Source organism: Bacillus rossius, chromosome 3 (assembly GCF_032445375.1).
Source record: "Bacillus rossius redtenbacheri isolate Brsri chromosome 3, Brsri_v3, whole genome shotgun sequence".
Classification (NCBI taxonomy): domain Eukaryota; kingdom Metazoa; phylum Arthropoda; class Insecta; order Phasmatodea; family Bacillidae; genus Bacillus; species Bacillus rossius.
Genome location: NC_086332.1, coordinates 12,831,101 through 12,848,675, shown reverse-complemented (window position 1 = coordinate 12,848,675; position 17,575 = coordinate 12,831,101). Strand labels below are relative to the sequence as shown.

Genomic DNA, 17,575 nt, shown 5'->3' with positions numbered 1-17,575 from the left:
GAAAGCAGGTCCGCCCGTGATGTAGCACCGTAATGGCAATCCTTGAGTTGCAGAAAACCACGCGAGCCAGGCTCAAAATGTATTGCCACACATGAAAGTCTGTTGGGCATAGCTGAGGTGGTCTTTGTTTGTTCTTTTAGTCTTTTGTGCTGTGGAGTGGGGGGGGGGGGGGAGGTTGTTTCTGGATCGGTGTACATCTAGACCTTGGGCGCCAATACGTGGACAGACACATGGACCCGGCTACCGACTCTGTCCCAAGGCCGTGTGATGTGACCCATGTGGAACTAGGCTCGACTTCCCCCTGCTAAAACTCACTGGCCCACTCTCAGTGGGGGCATGCTTTGTTACCAGCAAAGACTACTGCTTGTGCGGTCTTGAGATGCCCCACACACCTCTGCTTCTATATTGGAAAGCTTGTGGTTGAGAATTGAGTGCGAGTTGGGTGAATATTAAGTTTTATTGTCGCCGACATGTACACTGACAATGCGTACAAAAAACTGCAAGTAGTCCAGCTTTCATGCTGACCAGGACACTGTGTGGGCTGGCCCCAAAAGTGCAAGCTCGCCTAATAATACAAAATGCTCCAGGGAGCTTTAATTAGTTAAGTTATTGCTGGGGTAGGCCTTGTAGGTTGATTAAAAAGGTTTTAAATAATTATGAATGCGGATGATAACGTATCAGTTGAGAGCAATAGTTGAAGTTGACGAGGTGCTGAGATGCGTCCTACCCCGCACAGTGAACGGAAGAGACTGGGCCGGGCCATGGGTGTCATGGCTGCAGGAAGTGCTGAATTTACTAGGGATGTACCGATTCGAATCCTGATTAACTGTAATCGCCCGATAATAGAGAATCTGTAATTAATAATGGATTTTGATGGTCGAATATTTTCAAATCAAATAGTAAAATTTTTGAATAGAATGTGAATAGTTTCGAAGTTGAATAGTTGTAATATATATATTTTTTATATGTTATCACACTGAACAATGGCGGGTTTTCATATATTTAGTTTATACAAGATATTTTCTGTGAATGAAACCACAAAAAAAAAGGTTCACTTAGTATTTTTAAGAGTTATTGAGGACATGAATTTTTATTTCATATATAATATTTAATAATTGTTATCTATTTTATATTTGATGTAAATATTGGTCCGAATAGTAAAACCTCCATTAACCTTCGACAAATCACCTTAGTTTTGTTACATATCTGTGCACTTGGGGCCTTTTGAGACCCCAACTTAAAATGTGGGTAAATGTATATAAGTTGCACATATCTTGTAATGTTACAAATTGCCATGTATTTATTATCTATTTTAATGTTACACTACCCAGTGTTCTAATTACACGTTACAACAACATTTTAGGGCACATGGGGTCTTTTAGGACCCCAATAATATTTGAGATTTTATATATGTAATACGCCATGTAGTGATTTACATATTTGTACTCATAATATTTTACGACATTTTAGATGTTTCACTTTGGAAGAATGTGGACAACCACAGAAAGTTTTAATGATTTTTACATTTTTAGTCATATTTCTCAATCATTTGAAATGTCCCTGTCAAAATAACATATTTATGTCATTATAACACACAATGTTGTTGTTCTTGAAAATGTATGCTCACATAATTATATAGTATGTCTAATTTGCAGACATACAAAACGATTTTTATATTCACAATATAATTTTCAATCACTCTCTGCAGCGCAGCTAGAACACTTGACAAAGTTTTCACTATGCGAGCTGCATACATTGTATCCACAGGAGTTGCACACAGATTTAATTTTTTTATCTTTGGTTCTTGGACACAAGTGACATCGTTTTCTCTTGTTACTTGTAGGAATATATTCACTTGATGTTTGCTTTTTGTAGCCAAGTGCAAGAAGGCCACTTTTCACACCCTTCTGAATGCATTTACCATTCTGCAGCCTTTTTTCTATGTATGGATGAACAAGCTGGCGTCCCAGTTGTAACAAAAAATGACGCCTTTTGTGTTTTACATTTCCAAAATCTTCAGGGTTATAAAATACCCAAACGATAAGTGATGCAATACCAGCAACATCCAGGAGATTATAAAATAACAAAAGTGGCCAGCGCCTTGTGTTACGTTTGCAACTATAAGTAGCCACCATTTTGTCCAGTGTATCTACACCTCCTTTCTTTGAATTGTAGTGCATTATTATCTCCGGCTTCTGTTCAGTTCCTTGTACAGTTGTGGAATGGTGCATTGACGAAATAAGTATAACTGAACTGGATTTTTTAGGCACATATGACACCATAGTTAGATTACCAGCAAAACCAAATACAGATGAATGGATTTCTCTACATTTATGAGGCAACATTTCCTTAGGAATTTCCACCTTATTTTTACGCAGTGTCCCCACGAATGTTGTGTTCTCTTTCAATAACTGTTGAACCAAAGGAATACTAGTAAAAAAATTGTCAGCAACAATGTTTCGTCCTTTGTTTTTCCATTTTCTGACTAGTTCATTGACAACCCTAGAGCCTTGGTTTTGGTCTCTCGTACCGTGTGTGGGCTTGCCCAGATATATTTGGCCATTTAGCGGAAAAGATGTATCAGAGTCACATAACCACCAAATTTTGACGCCATATTTTGCTGGTTTGCTCTTCATGTACTGACGGAAAGGACATTTTCCTCTAAACCCAACTAACTGTTCATCAACTGTCATGTCAAAACCAGGTACATATGACTCTGAAAGTTTCTGTACAAATGTATCCCATATTTCACGCAAAGCTGCAAGTTTATCTTCCTGTTGGCGTGCCACACGTGTTGCCTTATTATCAAAACGAATCATCTTTGTTATCTCTTTGAATCTTTTCAAGGGCATAGTAGCTCGGAATATTGGCCTGCCATGTTCCTCATTCCATAGCTCACTGAGCTCTTCTCTGTTAGCACGATACACACCAGCACACAACAATAGTCCAATGTAAGCCTCAATTTCCATTTCGTTTGTATCTTTCCATATTTTATGTTCAGTGTTCGCATCTGATATATTACAATCATTCATAACTCGTTCCGCTTCTCTATTAGTTTCCCTTACAATAGTACTGACCATTTCTGGTGTCACAAATGTCCCAAATGCTTCTTTTACTGAACCCGGGCGATTACACTTCACTCCAGGTTTATCACGAACTATATTGTGCTTCAACGTTTGCCTTTGTGTTGGTGGATCCCTAAACCATTTCATTCCATTTTTAGCTATGTAATACTGGCCAGACAAGTTACTTTCTATTTCCGAGTCATCATCTGATATTTGTAAAGCATCATCTTGATAATCTTCATCTTCAAGTGCATCACTTTCATTTTCAGTTGTTGGATTACTGTCACTTGAACTTGAAATATTTTCACTGTCACTTATCTCTTGCAACATCTTTAGTAATATACTTCTTCCTTCTTCACTGGAGTGGCGTTTGCCTTCAATTCTGAAATAAACAAAAACATTTACCCTTAATTTCAAGGTGAGCGGATGCCCACTGTAGATAGTTACTGTGAACAAAATACAGTATCTTAGTTTTTGCAAGGAAGGAATAAGTGGCATTGTATAATATACCAAAACAAGTTTCTTGTATTTATTACTAATACTCGAATGCAGGGATGGACATTTTTATTGGTCTGTTTATTGCTATTTTTATGCTGTACAATATAAGTGTAATATATATATATATATATATATATATATATATATATATATATATATATATATAATATAATATAATATAAAATAATTTATTTATATTTTGAATTTTTCCTAGAAACAGCATTGGCGTTATAAAAGAACAACAAATTTATGGGCATGGAATTGGAAATATGGACATTGAGGAACTTCAACTATTTTCTGGAATGATAGTTGCAAAAACCACTATAATGCACACGACCGAGAGCAAACACACAACCTCCAGAGTTTGCATCAGATATTGTAAATAGTGAAGTGTTTGAACGTTATTATTGTAAAAAAATTACTGAACACAATGTAGCTAGAGAATACGATTTTTTATGAACTTCCCATGCCTGTGAAAATTAGTAGGCTATACAAAAAAGGTATGAAATGTTTCAAACCGTAGAACATCAAAAACGATCCACCGCCCGAGAAAAGCAAATGGCACTTGAAAAAAACATTGTAGAGTGTAAATGGACGCTTTCTCTATGAGTCAAAACAAGCTCACTTTGTTACATCTGCTTTGAACTTTTATAGGGCACGACGACAAAGATGCCCAAAGCGAACACATCCTATTGATAAAATGTATTGAAAGCACTAGTAAACTTTTGCTCGTAAAATAAAAAATATATAAGCAGCCTAGGCCATCATTTTGAATGATAAAATGCGCACTAAAATTGTACTGCTACTTACATAATTTCTTCATCCATATTTTATGTTTTTCTATATTCTTCTTTTACGATTCATGTTTCGTGGAATATATTGTTCCTAAAGAATATGCAATTTTATAATCACGTCTCCACAACTTGTAAAATATAACGCTAAATAATGATAGTTCAAAACTAGTAACACAATCACTCCACGCAACAAAACTCATGGGTACAAATACAACTGCCGAGCAGTTGCGATAGCTGATGCGCCAAGAGGATACCATTAGCGCTATCTGTTTACTCATTTAGGAACTGCCAGTAGAGTTATTTCTAGCTCCGTTGTCTCAAGCAATAATATAAAGATAAATTTTTTGAAAATTAATTTTATACATTAGATATAAGTTATCTTTGAGTGGGGGTACAAAAGACCCCAAGTGCACTGTGAAAGAGACTTAAAGTTAAAATATTTATTACACAGATATTTTGAAACCAAACATTTCCAGAATTTGAACAAAGCACCTAAAACACATTTTAAAGAAATGTCCTAAAATAACATAAGTCACAGGCTAAACATATGAATGCTACGAAGTGAAACATTTTCGTGGGGTCCAGAAAGACCCCACGTGATGTGTCGAAGGTTTTAACGAATATTCTATTTAACGAAAAACCCCATACAACGAAATAAAATTTTGGTCCCGCCGAACCGCCATAAGATCAATGCTGTTTTAACCTCTAAATACCGAATTTTATTTGTTCCGAAATAGTGAAATTCCCTTTACAACGAACTGCCGCTATTGAAAAACACGCAAAAATAAACATCTCCTACAAGACATCCACTAATTTTTTTGCATTCACTGCTTAAAAATACGTGCGTATAACCTTAAAATAATAAGCAACATCGCGGAAGGCAATAAATAAACAAAGCATCATGGATAACACACGTCGTGTATACATGCCACACTTTGTTCAAAATGGCGGGTACATTTAGCGCTAGTGGCGGAAACCTCTCGTACCATCTCTCTGGCAAGACGAACAACTAGTGTATTTTGCGTTTCTATGGTTAAAGATGCACACACGCAAATATTTTTAACCATGGTGTAGTACAATTTCCGTTTTTTCAGTTTTCACTGTTGTTTATTTATTTCCACACGTAGTTACGGAAATCAACACGTTACTACTATAAAATGAATTCTAATCCTAAAAAGCGGTGACAGATTAACGTTAAAATAAAATTAGAAATTTTAAATGCAGTTGATGAAAGTGGAAAAAAAAATTGATATAGCTAAACGTTTCGACATCCCGGCGTCTACACTTTCGACCATATTATCCAACCGGGAACAGATCGAAAACAACGCTTTTCTGGTAGGGACAAATCGAAAACGTGTGAAAGTATGTAAAAATGATGATTTGGACAAGATACTTTTTGACTTGTTAATGGAGGCTAGGGCATCAAACATCAACAAAGGCATGCCAGGAAGCACTGGGGATGGGAATTGATAATTTCCAAGCATCAAATGGTTGGCCATTAAACAAGTGTATTCTATGTACTTTTTCATGTTTAATTCCTCATATCGTATTAAACAGTCAGAAAGACAGTTCTAGCCATTTATGTGAAGCTTTATAGTGATTAGAAATATATCGTGCGAAACCTCCATTTAACAAACCCCTTTACAACAAACACTACAAATTTTGGTCCCTTGAGATTTGTTAAATAGAGGTTTCACGTATAAGGCGACCATTTTTACATAAACGAGAAATGAGAAAATTGGAAGTCGCCTTATTTTCGCACCCAAGACGTCAGCACCGCAAACATTAGTTCCAAGCTGAAAGCTACAGTAGAAACATTTTTAAACAAAATGTTCACGATTTTTTATATTAACTAAAACTTTGTTACCTCACACGGGGAAAACGATAAATCCACCCAATATTGCAGTAATTCACAATTTTTAAAGTTGAAAATTAAAATATTTGTTGTTGAATAAAAATGTGAATGTTGAAGGATCTCAAAATGGCAACCTTTTATTACACATATCATATTTGTACTTTGTGTACAATCGCGTGTTAACATTTACGTTCATTTAATTTCAGATTTTTAACGGAAATATTTGTACTAAAATATCACAGCTATTTTCAGAACGATTGTTTACGTTTACAAACAGAAAATGTTAAGTTAAGAACATTTCGGATGTAATGTTTGGAAATTCATGGCTGCCAACTGTCTTTCCACAATATTTCTTTGTTGTAAAACGAATAAAGCCGAACATGCACGAAGACGCCATATTTACAGGAATTTGGTACGTTGCTTCAAAAGCTATTTTAATAATTTCAAAGTAATCCACTCTTTATTTATGTAAAAACCTTTCAAACAACATAATTATCTTAGATTATTCTTTAAAATTCATAGGACAGAGACTCTCTGTCAGAGAGTAATATGGACAAATATTCGCGGTCACGTCACCGAAGTTATTCATGGCCGTATGCTTCACCATGGCAGCTAGCCACTTGTTTTGTTCCGGCAAGCTGCATTCTTTGTTTGCTTTGTTACGTTTAACACACTACTAAATAGTAATACGTAGCTGTGAAACGGAAAGTTAAATGTGGTATACATAAATGCAAAAAAGATTTATCAACACAAAATGTAGTATGTCTAATGAATTTTCTCATTAATTTCTACCAAAATTATTTTTACATTTGTTTGGCCTCCTGAAGCTGTAGGTTGCCTTATATTCGGGCCAATACGGTATTCACAATTTTAAATTTTGCTATTCGACTTACGAATGCGAATAGTTTGTCAGTTACTATTCGCAACTATTCGTGTTTACGAATATTCGCACACCCCTAGTAATTAATTTTAATCTGCGATATTTCAACCGATTATTTAGACAAAATTGTCAACATTTTCTCATATTTAACATAGTTATCTCTTAACATTACAAGAAATACATGCGAATGATGCTAATATATTCTTTTAACGGTAAATAGTAAACTCTTTTAAGTTTAATTCATGAAACACCGTTCAGACTTTAGGCCTACACACGTGCTGAAAGTTTCAGAAACTTCGTCTAATAAATTAAATATACTCTTATTTTATTCAATTGATGATTTTCTTGTAGCATGTATGACTAGTATTTCCATTATTGTTAGCTCCATGCATCAAACAACTGCTTTGAGTGCCGCTTCTAATAAAATAAAACAGTATAAAACACAATAGTATTATTTGAACAGCATCATCACAAGATGTCCATTTTACGTTTAGGCATAGAATACAGAGGCGTTTAGGTTATGCACGTCATGTGATGAACAAAAACAATTTGGCCAACCTATTTCACTTCACCGGAATTTCCGTTGTATACGTGAACCTTTTTCTATTATTTTTTATTATGACTGAAGTTGCTTTATTAACGGGAAAGTCTTCTTTACTTTTTATTTTTACCATATAACAACTAATATTTAACCAGGAATAAAAGTTCACGATTGCGATAGTTGGTGGTCGGTTGTAGGAATATTTCTGTTTGCTACCGAAATTAATTTTTCGAATATTGGTAATGTCTGTGTTAGCGAAGACGACTCTGCGACTGTAGATTGTTTTATTAACTAATGCACGTCTATACATTACGTAAACGGAGTGACGAATTCTTTGATCAAATATTACAGTATATTTTGCTAAGTTTTCTATTTGTTGGTATTTACCAAAATAAATATTTGTTAAGAGCCGTTATACAGGCATTCACTATTTAATGTTGCATAATAATCATGGGTATGCTAGTCGCAGTGCTGTGTGGAAATATTTTTTTTATGGTCCGGGGCGGACGATAAATATGCAGTGTGTAAATATTGTTCTCAAAAAATATCGCGTAGTGGCGTACATGGAAACAAAACGTCTTTCACTACAAGTAATATGTGGAGTCACACAAAGTCAATCAGCTTGTATTTCTTCACAAAAATCTAAAAGCTATTAACTATAGCTATTATTTGTGCAATGCCTTACCTAGCTTACCAAAATCTTAAATATTTATGTAAATAAAAATGATTTTGTTTGCATTCTATACATATGTTGTATGTACACTTATGCGTTATGATCCATGCCTCCATTACATCAATTTTAATCACAATGTTGTTCTCTTTGCTTTCTTTTTTATTTTATGTATGTAATAATCGGGCAAATATAATCACTATTCTTAATCGGTTTGGAACATCGGCTGAATTTGAATTTTATAGTGAATCGATAATCGTAATCGGTAACCGGTTTTTCAATATCTGTACATCCCTAGCAATTTACCATTAGTAGATTGAGAAAACAGAACAATTAAACATAACATATTTAAACCCTTTAAAAACTACACGTTAATTTAGACTTATTACGTATTGGTATTACAGTTATTTAATTATTAACTATATTATTTAAAAAGATTAAGTCTCCACTGCTCAAGTTAGGGTGGGTGCCAAAAGGGTTCGCGCAGGGTGACCGAACACATGCACACACACACATACGCACATGTTGGTGAGAGGTTTGAAACAGAGGGTGTCAGTGGGGGGAGAGGGGGTCGGCAGGCAGCGGCATGAGGCGCATCGGGCTTAGGGAGGGCGTAGCCCTGGTCGACGTCAGTATGGTTTGTATTTTAATCGTGTGCATGGGTTTAACCCCCTCTCCCCCCCTCCTCCATGGTCGGAAGATAATGGCCATTGGGACTCGTGAATGTTCGTCAAAGAAAAATAAAAACAGAAAAAAAAATCAGTTTGTGTCAGAGAGACATAATTTCAGTAATTAGTCATTGACAGTCTTGGGAACTTAAATATTTTATTCAACATTCACTCAAAATTTATTCAAGTGTTTATGTATTGCAATTAAGATCATAGTTAGCTGGTGAGGTCTGGATTGTTACACAGCAGAACATGGTCCTGAACATGGTTTTTACTCTAGCCATATAGGAAAATTAATTCTGCATCCTAAATTTTTTTAAAAAATGCATTGTTTGATATGTTGGTCATGAGGTGATTTTTTGGGGAGGGGGGGGGGATTTTTTTGGGCAGAACTGTATTTTTTCAGGGTAGCTACTACCAAAGAAAATGGGGAAATATGGGAAATAAGTCAGTGAAATAAAATATATCTGGAATTTTTTCTGCTGATAAAAAAGTGAAACAAGATCTACTGCATTTGCAAACAACGCTGAACAAAAAAATGGTAAAATGTAAAATTTCACGAAATTGCAATAGATTTATGGGAAAAACAAAGTCAAACACAAAAAAAAGTATTTCTGGATGTTTACGTATTTGTTCAATAGCCTGCATTACATCAGCAGTTGTTTACAAACACATGTATCAAAATCTACATTCTAAAATGGCATTTATTCTTTACTCTTCCAATATCTTGGAATTTATCTACCTGGCCATTTATTTGAACTTGACTGCAGCACCTGTTGACAACAAAGATATGTAGTTGACTTCAGACCACTCAAGACAAGCTAGCAAATACCAGAGGGCTGAGGCGTTTTTCATTTCCGTGTCTCGTTTGACTATTTTTGTGTTTCATTCCTAAGACATACTGTTTGACAGCTAGACTGTGTCCACCATGTTTATTTATTACATATATGCCGTCAAAGGAAGGTATTTTCCCAGAGTTTGGTTTCAAATGTGTTTAGAATAGTACAAATTGACTTAAGTCATATAGGTATTCGTGATTTTTCATTGTGGGCAGTCATTGTGTCTAAGTGGAACAACTGCTCACGTTGTGTTGTGTGGGGGATGTTTGCACAGGATCAGCAGTTGATTGGTGGTCACTCGGGGTCTGCCTTTACGAGTTTTTGATGGGGTTCCTGCCCTTCAACGCGGAAACCCCTCAAGCTGTGTTCAACAACATTCTCAAAAGAGGTACGCTGCCAGAGGGCAAATTCTGGTACGTGATGTGCTGAGACATGAGTATCCTTTAAGTTAATACTAGATTTTTGAGATTTGGGTTTTTCCAGTTGAAAGTTTCTTAGAAAACTCAGTTGGTGTCTTAAAAATTAGCATTGTCATCAAATATAGTACAGTATTCCCAGATTACTTTTACTTGTTTTTGTACATTGTACTATAATTTCAATATAAGCCCTATTTTCACATGTTATTCAGGGTGTCCACCAGACGGGAAAATATGGGAAGTACGGGAAATGTACGGGGATTTTTTATCATACGGGAATGTGCGGGAAATGAAAATTTCCATCCGGGAATTTGAAACGATAGACGATAACGTCGTTGTGATAGCCAAGCCCATGTTCGGAAACGCTCGTTATATCTCGGCTCGGTGGAATGCTAGATGCTACTGTGCTGTACCAATATTGTAGGACGTAAGAGAATAGTGGCACTTCTAAACCGGTAGCTTTGGGTGGTAATCTGTACGGGAACGAATTTTGTGGCGTGTAGTACGAGAATTTTCGTTTCTTGGTGCGAGAAACAAAAGGCGGTAAAAGTTACCGCAGTTCGTTGGCAAGTTGATTTGGTGGATAGGCCGTAGTGTTACTGTTTTACGGACATTTTTTAAAGAGAACACAATATTTCTCTCTGATCACTGTTTAAATTGTTTCAGTTGAAATGTTACTCTTCGTGGGATAACCTCGGACTCTTTGTTAACATTCTCTAGACAAAGGTGTTGATACTACTAAGTGCGCCGTGAGAGATGGGTTATGACAGTATTTTTCCGCAGCGCGGTAATTAACTAGAATTACAGATTTGCAAAAGAGACGTGTAGTCCACAAAAAGTGTGATTTTCTTTGTTGTGATTAATGTAATATTTATTTATTTTTATGTGACGCTTCTCGTATGCTGCGTAAGTGATGTTCACATTGTGTTATGTTCGATACTTTTGTCTAGTATTGGTCATGTAGGCCAAGTTTACTAGTGTCATTTCAACATAGACGCCAGTGTCTGTAATTCCTATAGATCATAATGCGTTCGTAACGAGGCAAAATAAAATATAATAGTAAGTGGAGCAAGAATCCACTTGGCTAACCCTTGTTACAACCGACTTGTATAGAGCTAAATGCAAAGTGTGCAACAAACATTTTGCTATAGACAGTATGGGTAGGAGTGCGGTGGTTTCTCATAGCAAAGGAAAGGACCATTTGTCAAGAATTAAAGTTCAGAACTCAACGCCACCATTGATGTATTCATTTGCATCAACATCTGTTGTACGTGATTTCACATCTGCTGCTTCAACATCTGCTTTACCTGCTTCTGCATCTACTGCTTCAACATCTGTTTCAACCGCTTCTACGTCTGCTATACATGCCTCTACGTCATTTGCACTTGTTTCATCAGTTGTGTCTACATATGCATCCAGTCAAGATACGTGTAAAATAAGCATTGGACAAGAAACGTCAGTTGGTGAGTCAGTGAGCATACTAAGTAAGCATGCCAGTAAACAAAAAATCTGAATCGTCACCATTTCAATCACCTGACATACAACAATCACATTTACACACAGTTGAAGGTAGTGGTCTGAAAAGAATGCTGACTAAAGACAGTGTTACAAAGGCAGAGGCTTATTGGTGTTTATCCACGGTGCTAAACCACTCATCCTTACGCTCAGCAGAAAGAAATTGCAGCCTCTTTAAGAAAATGTTCCCAACATGTGAAATTGCCAATAGCATGCAACTCCACCGGACTAAAATGGCATATTCAATTGTTTATGGCCTAGCACCATACTTCAAGAATGAGCTAGAAGGTCTGTTGAAAACATGTAGTAAGATTACTTTAGGCTTTGATGAATCCCTAAACAAAGTAGCACAGAGCCAGCAGATGGATGTAGCTGTACGGTTTTGGGATTGTAACACCAATACTGTATGTACCAGGTACTTGACATCTGTTTTTTTGAAGCATTCTACATCTGAATGTCTCCTTCAAGGCATTAAAGAGGCACTGATAGGCATACCACTGAATAAAATTATGCAGTTGTCTATGGATGGACCGAATGTTAATTTGAAACTTCAAAAATTATTGAACAGTGAACTCTCGTCCTGTGAGGTTGATGGACCCAAGTTGCTTGATATTTGATAGTGTGGGTTGCACACGTTGCACAATGCATTTAAGGTAGGGCTCAAGGGAACTGAATGGAATCTAAATGAATTTCTTAGAGCTTTTTATTATTTGTTCAAAAATTCCCCTGCTAGGCGAGGAGATTACATTCAGGTTACAGGAAGCTCTGTTTTCCCATTGAAGTTCTGCAATGTAAGGTGGCTTGAAAATGACATTGTTGTATCAAGAGCCTTGCAGGTTCTTCCTTGCATTGAAAAATATGTAAAAACAGTTGAAGGCACTCCAATGGAACCCAAATGCAATAGTTTCAAAATTGTTGTTAGTAGTCTCAAAGATAGGTTATTATTGGCCAAACTGACTTTTTTTCAGTCTCTGTCCAAAGAGGTCGAGCCCTTATTGAGAGAGAGTTTCAGACGGACAGTCCAATGGTGCCATTCTTGTTTGAAACACTGTCTGATCTTGTACGGAATATCATGACAAGAATAGTCAGAGCTGAAGTAATGAGCTCAAATTTTCTGAAGATTGACATTGGAAAAAAGGAAACTCTTAATGCTTTCTAAAGACATTGATGTTGGTTTTGCGACGAGGTCAGCTCTAAAGAAATGTAAGGGTGCTACTGAAAAATATATTCTTGTCTTCAAAAATGACTGCAGAACATTCCTGAAGTTATTTATCCAGAAATGTATGGAGAGGTTACCATTAAAGTATTCTTTTACAGACGCTGTTTCTTGCCTTAGTCCGCATATTTCTGCATCAGATAAAGGAAATACAAGGCTACGACAAACTCTTGAAACCCTTGTTTCAAGGAATGTAATGGAAGGCAATGTAGCAGATAAAATACAACGTGAGTATACTGACTTGTGCTCTAGAGAAAGCGTCAAATATCAAATGATTCACTACTCAAGAAGTGATATACGTTTAGATAAATTTTGGATGGAAGTCCTTGAGCACAAGGTAGAATACAGAAATCTAGAAAACTTTGTTAAACTCATTCTCATCATGTCACATGGCAACTCAAATCTAGAAAGGGGTTTTTCAGTTAACAGGGAATGTTTGGTGGAAAACTTAAAGGAACAGTCACTGGTGGCACAGCGAATGATTCATGATTCTGTAACTGTGAAGGGAGGCTTGGACAATATTGAAATAACAAAGTCTGTTGTGTTTGCAATGAGAAATGCCAATGGTAAATACAAAGAAGCCCTGGAAAAACAGCGACAGGAGAAAGACTCAGAAGAGCAAAAGCAAGATAAAAGAAAACAAATGGCTTTGGAAATAAGACAACTGGAAATACAGAAAAGAAAACTAATTGAAGAGAAGGAAAAGGCACTTAATGAAATTTCAGCAAAAATAAATATGTTGAAAAATTGAAGCAGCAGTTAGAAATGGATTTGGATTAATAAGTGATGCAATGCAGTATTCTTGTAAAATAATTTATAGAATCTGAATTTGGTTTGCAATAATACTTGCTTGAATTATGTATTATAGGCGTAGGCATATTTTAATTCACTAAACAAATTTTGAAACACAAATCCAAAAATTGGTTTACTGATTACAATAATCAAGAACGTACATTGGTTAACTCTTATTGAACAATTGCTTGTGGCATAGTTGTAATTTCCAGAATGTTGAATGGCGTGGGTGTCATTGAGGACATTGTTTATAAGTGATACATAGTGTACTCAGTATTAGCAAGGTTTTCATAGACACTTGTACTGAAACAGTTTAACTTGCTACTACTCTAAAGGGTAAGTTTGCTCTGCAGTATTTTTAAAAGTATTCCATTTATATACATTAAATGGACTATATTTTGTATGTTATTTTTATTATGTGTAATTAAACTATGAATCAAGTCTACGTTCTTCGTGGTTTTAAGAAAATTAAATTGAGGCATCTATATTTATGCTATTTTCAAAATTGAGAAGTAACTAGAAATTAATTTGATATTTTTGAATGTACTGGAAAATGTACTGGAATTTTTTGTTATGTACTGGAAAATATTTTGTAAATATTGGTGGACACCCTGTTATTTTAAGATATTTTTAACTGGCCATTAAACTAGCGTTGGTATGTTGGCATATATTAAAGCATCCTAATTTTATAATGCATTCACATTCAGCACATATAATGTTCATTTTCTATTTCACTTCACGTATTTATGAAAAGTGTGTACCTGTTATCAATGGAATTGATCAAATAAATCCTGATAGTATGTGCTCTTGATTATTAACTTATTGATTACCTTGTTCAAACAATAATTTTTTTCACTTATCCTTTTAATTTTCTTTTAATGTTTTTTCAACGTGCATTGCCAGTACAATTTTGTTAAACTACAACTATTTTATTGAATTGTATATTTCAAGACGGTTTAAAAATGAAATCATTAAAAAAAAATTAAATTTTTAAATACTCCGTCCTTCGGAAAAGTAACATTCCTGTTAATTAAGATTATCCTTTTGTGAAAATTAGCTGTTATAGTCATGAATGAATTGGCCGTAAGTACATTTGGTTTGGAGCCTTTAGATCTTCGTTCGTTACTGCATCGATGTACTGCCTCAACTACTCGGTGCGTGGGTTCGCAGCCATCCCGTGGCCGAGCGAGGACGAGTGGGAACTGTCGAGCGACGCCCGGGCGGCCATCGACGCGCTGCTCACGCTGGACCCGCTGCAGCGGCCGAGCGGCGGCCAGGTGCGGGGCATGCCGCTCTTCTCCGGCCTCGACTGGAGCAACCTGCTTCGTGCTGAGCCTCCCTTCGTCCCGCACCCGGACAGCAGCGCCGACACCTGCTACTTCCAGCGTGAGTCGACCCGCCCAACTGGGTCATGAAACCTAGGAAACCCATCGTGCAGGAATGTTATTTTTCCGTGCCCTTATTTTTTATGTAGTATAATTGCCGCGTGTGTTCCACTACATGGGCATTTCATTTTGTTTTTTTGATAACAGGATTTTGAAGTTTATATATATGGCTGGCACACGTACTTAAAAAAAAAATGATCCGAGTGGCAAGTACGTACAGTCAAACTTCTCTGAAACGACCCCTCACGGTTCCCAGGAATAGGGTCGTAATAGAGGGGGGGTTGTAATAGATGTTTTCCGAAATTTTCAGTTGATTGTACCCCCCCCCCCCCCCCCTCCCGGTTGTACAATGGCAGGATGCTGTCACTCACAATGCTAGACGGCTTTGCTTTAAACCCACTTCAACCTTCATGACAAGTCCGTCGCCCTACAGGCCACCTCAAAGAAAATATGTCAAAAGACAGTTTATTTTTACTGGTTAGTTTACATGTACGTTTTCTGCTGCCGTAGTTAAATACACTAGAACCCCGATGTCACGAACCCCGGATTTAACGAAGCAGTGATTTTACAAATACATTCTCGGGAACCGTCAAAAAATTGGACATTTTGACCAAAATGTGAAAATAAGAAGAAAAGAAAAAAGAAATGAAATGAAAGATCATTAAAATCTGTTAATTTTAACACACAACGTATTTTAGTGTCTGCTTTAATACTTCCAATAATGTTCATGTAAGAATAACAAAAAAATAATGAGACATTTCCTTTAAAAATATGGCAGCTGTAGGTTCTGCAACGCGAGTGGGCGCACACGAAGCTTGCCCGGCTGGCTGGCTGCAGCGGCTTAATGACGCATAAGCTCACCCCTCCCTCCCCGTGTCCACATTCTTCAAGGCTAGCTCATCCCTCCCAGACACACAAACCATCTAGTGTCCTCCCATATAACACCCCAATTTCGCTCCCCTTTGAAAAACCTTCAGTGAGAAAATGCTCATTTCACCCTCCCTTCTCCCGTAAAACTGGACTATTATGAGGGAGGGGTAACACAGTTGTAAATATTTTCGGACCCCTCCCTGCCCACTAAAACACGCCCAAAAGAAAGTATGTCAAAATATGTCACTTTTCTCACCAAGTTCGAGTTTAGTCATCTCTGGCAAGGAATTTACAAGCTTTCAAACTTAAATATAAATGTATTTTAATAGCAAGGTTCCTATGAAAAGGAATATACAGTAGAATCCCGCTGATGCGACCTGATCCTCACGGTTTCCGGAAAAACTGACTTATAAACGGAATGGTCGCAATAGAGAATTCGGGCCAATTTCCCCCCCCCCCTTTCCCCCCCTCCCCCGTCCTAAATAGGTATATCCAAATACATCAAATACTCACGCTAAAGGAATTCGCGTCACGTGAGTTCGGCTATGCTAGCCGGCTGGTGGTTATTTTCGTTCAAAACGTGGCGAAGGAACTTGTGTGGATCAGGTAGAAAACATTCGGCTATAAACGAAAGATATAAGAACAATGCTATCCTGAAATGCTGTGACATGTTTTTGGAGTAGGTAATCACAGCGACAGACGGACAGGATGCGCTCCCGCCCTAGCCGTCAGCGATGTTTATATTGACAGCTCAAGCAATTATCATTTCACATCCCTTCGCAGCGTAAAAAAAATTAAAAAAAAAAAACACGTTGGAAAGCAGATGGAAAAGTAACTATGCAGTAAAATAAATATATTTACGGCCCTGCTAATTTTTTCTATTCAATAAAATTCGAGGTATTAGTGATTTTTCAGCAGAAACTGCTGTGTGACTAATAAACAAATTGTATCTTAATAACTTAAACTTATAAAGTATTTATTAACGGCGAAGGACAGTCGTATAAGCCCATAAAAATATTTATTTTACCGTGAATGGACTATACAACCTGGCTTTTGTCACACGCTTTGTGGGAGGGGAGGAGGATGCTAGCCGGATGAGTTTCTTAAGCTCTCGCAGAAGCTACCACAGCGGTTTTTCGTGTGGGCGGGTAAGATAACATGACAGCTGAGACGGCTTTTCGTGCGATAGTGGACGCGCCGAGCTTGGCTAGACACTGCCGCGTTGACAGTCCAGCTCTCGCCAAGATAAACGTGAACACACAGCACCCAATAAAGTGTAACAGACTTGTTTTTCAGCCGATTTTACTCAAATTTTCGTCTTTTCCTGCTCAAATTTTTCACGGTTTCTCAAAAAACGGTTGTATAAACGGAATGGACGCCTCAGAGGGGGGTCGCATCGGCGGGATTCTACTGTACCAAATAAAATCAGGCTGCTGTCACCAAACAAAGCATAAAACGGCCCAATGCGTGGTCGCTGCGTTATTGCTCACGCGAGAGGCGAGACGTGGAATGTTAGAAGAAAGATAAATGCGGGGGAGACAGACGGCAGCCTGTGTGTTTCCTGTGTGGGG

General features: G+C 37.1%; 1 protein-coding gene across 2 annotated transcripts in view; it reads left to right on the top strand.

Moving 5' to 3' along the window:
- Positions 1-17,575, top strand: part of LOC134530241 (serine/threonine-protein kinase greatwall) — a 40,167-nt gene that overhangs the window by 20,964 nt on the left and 1,628 nt on the right. For both annotated transcript variants that reach the window (XM_063364919.1, XM_063364920.1), the window contains 2 exons: positions 10,085-10,198; positions 14,920-15,135. In XM_063364919.1, coding sequence (XP_063220989.1) covers positions 10,085-10,198; positions 14,920-15,135 — 330 coding nt within the window. The remainder of the gene's footprint in view (positions 1-10,084; positions 10,199-14,919; positions 15,136-17,575) is intronic.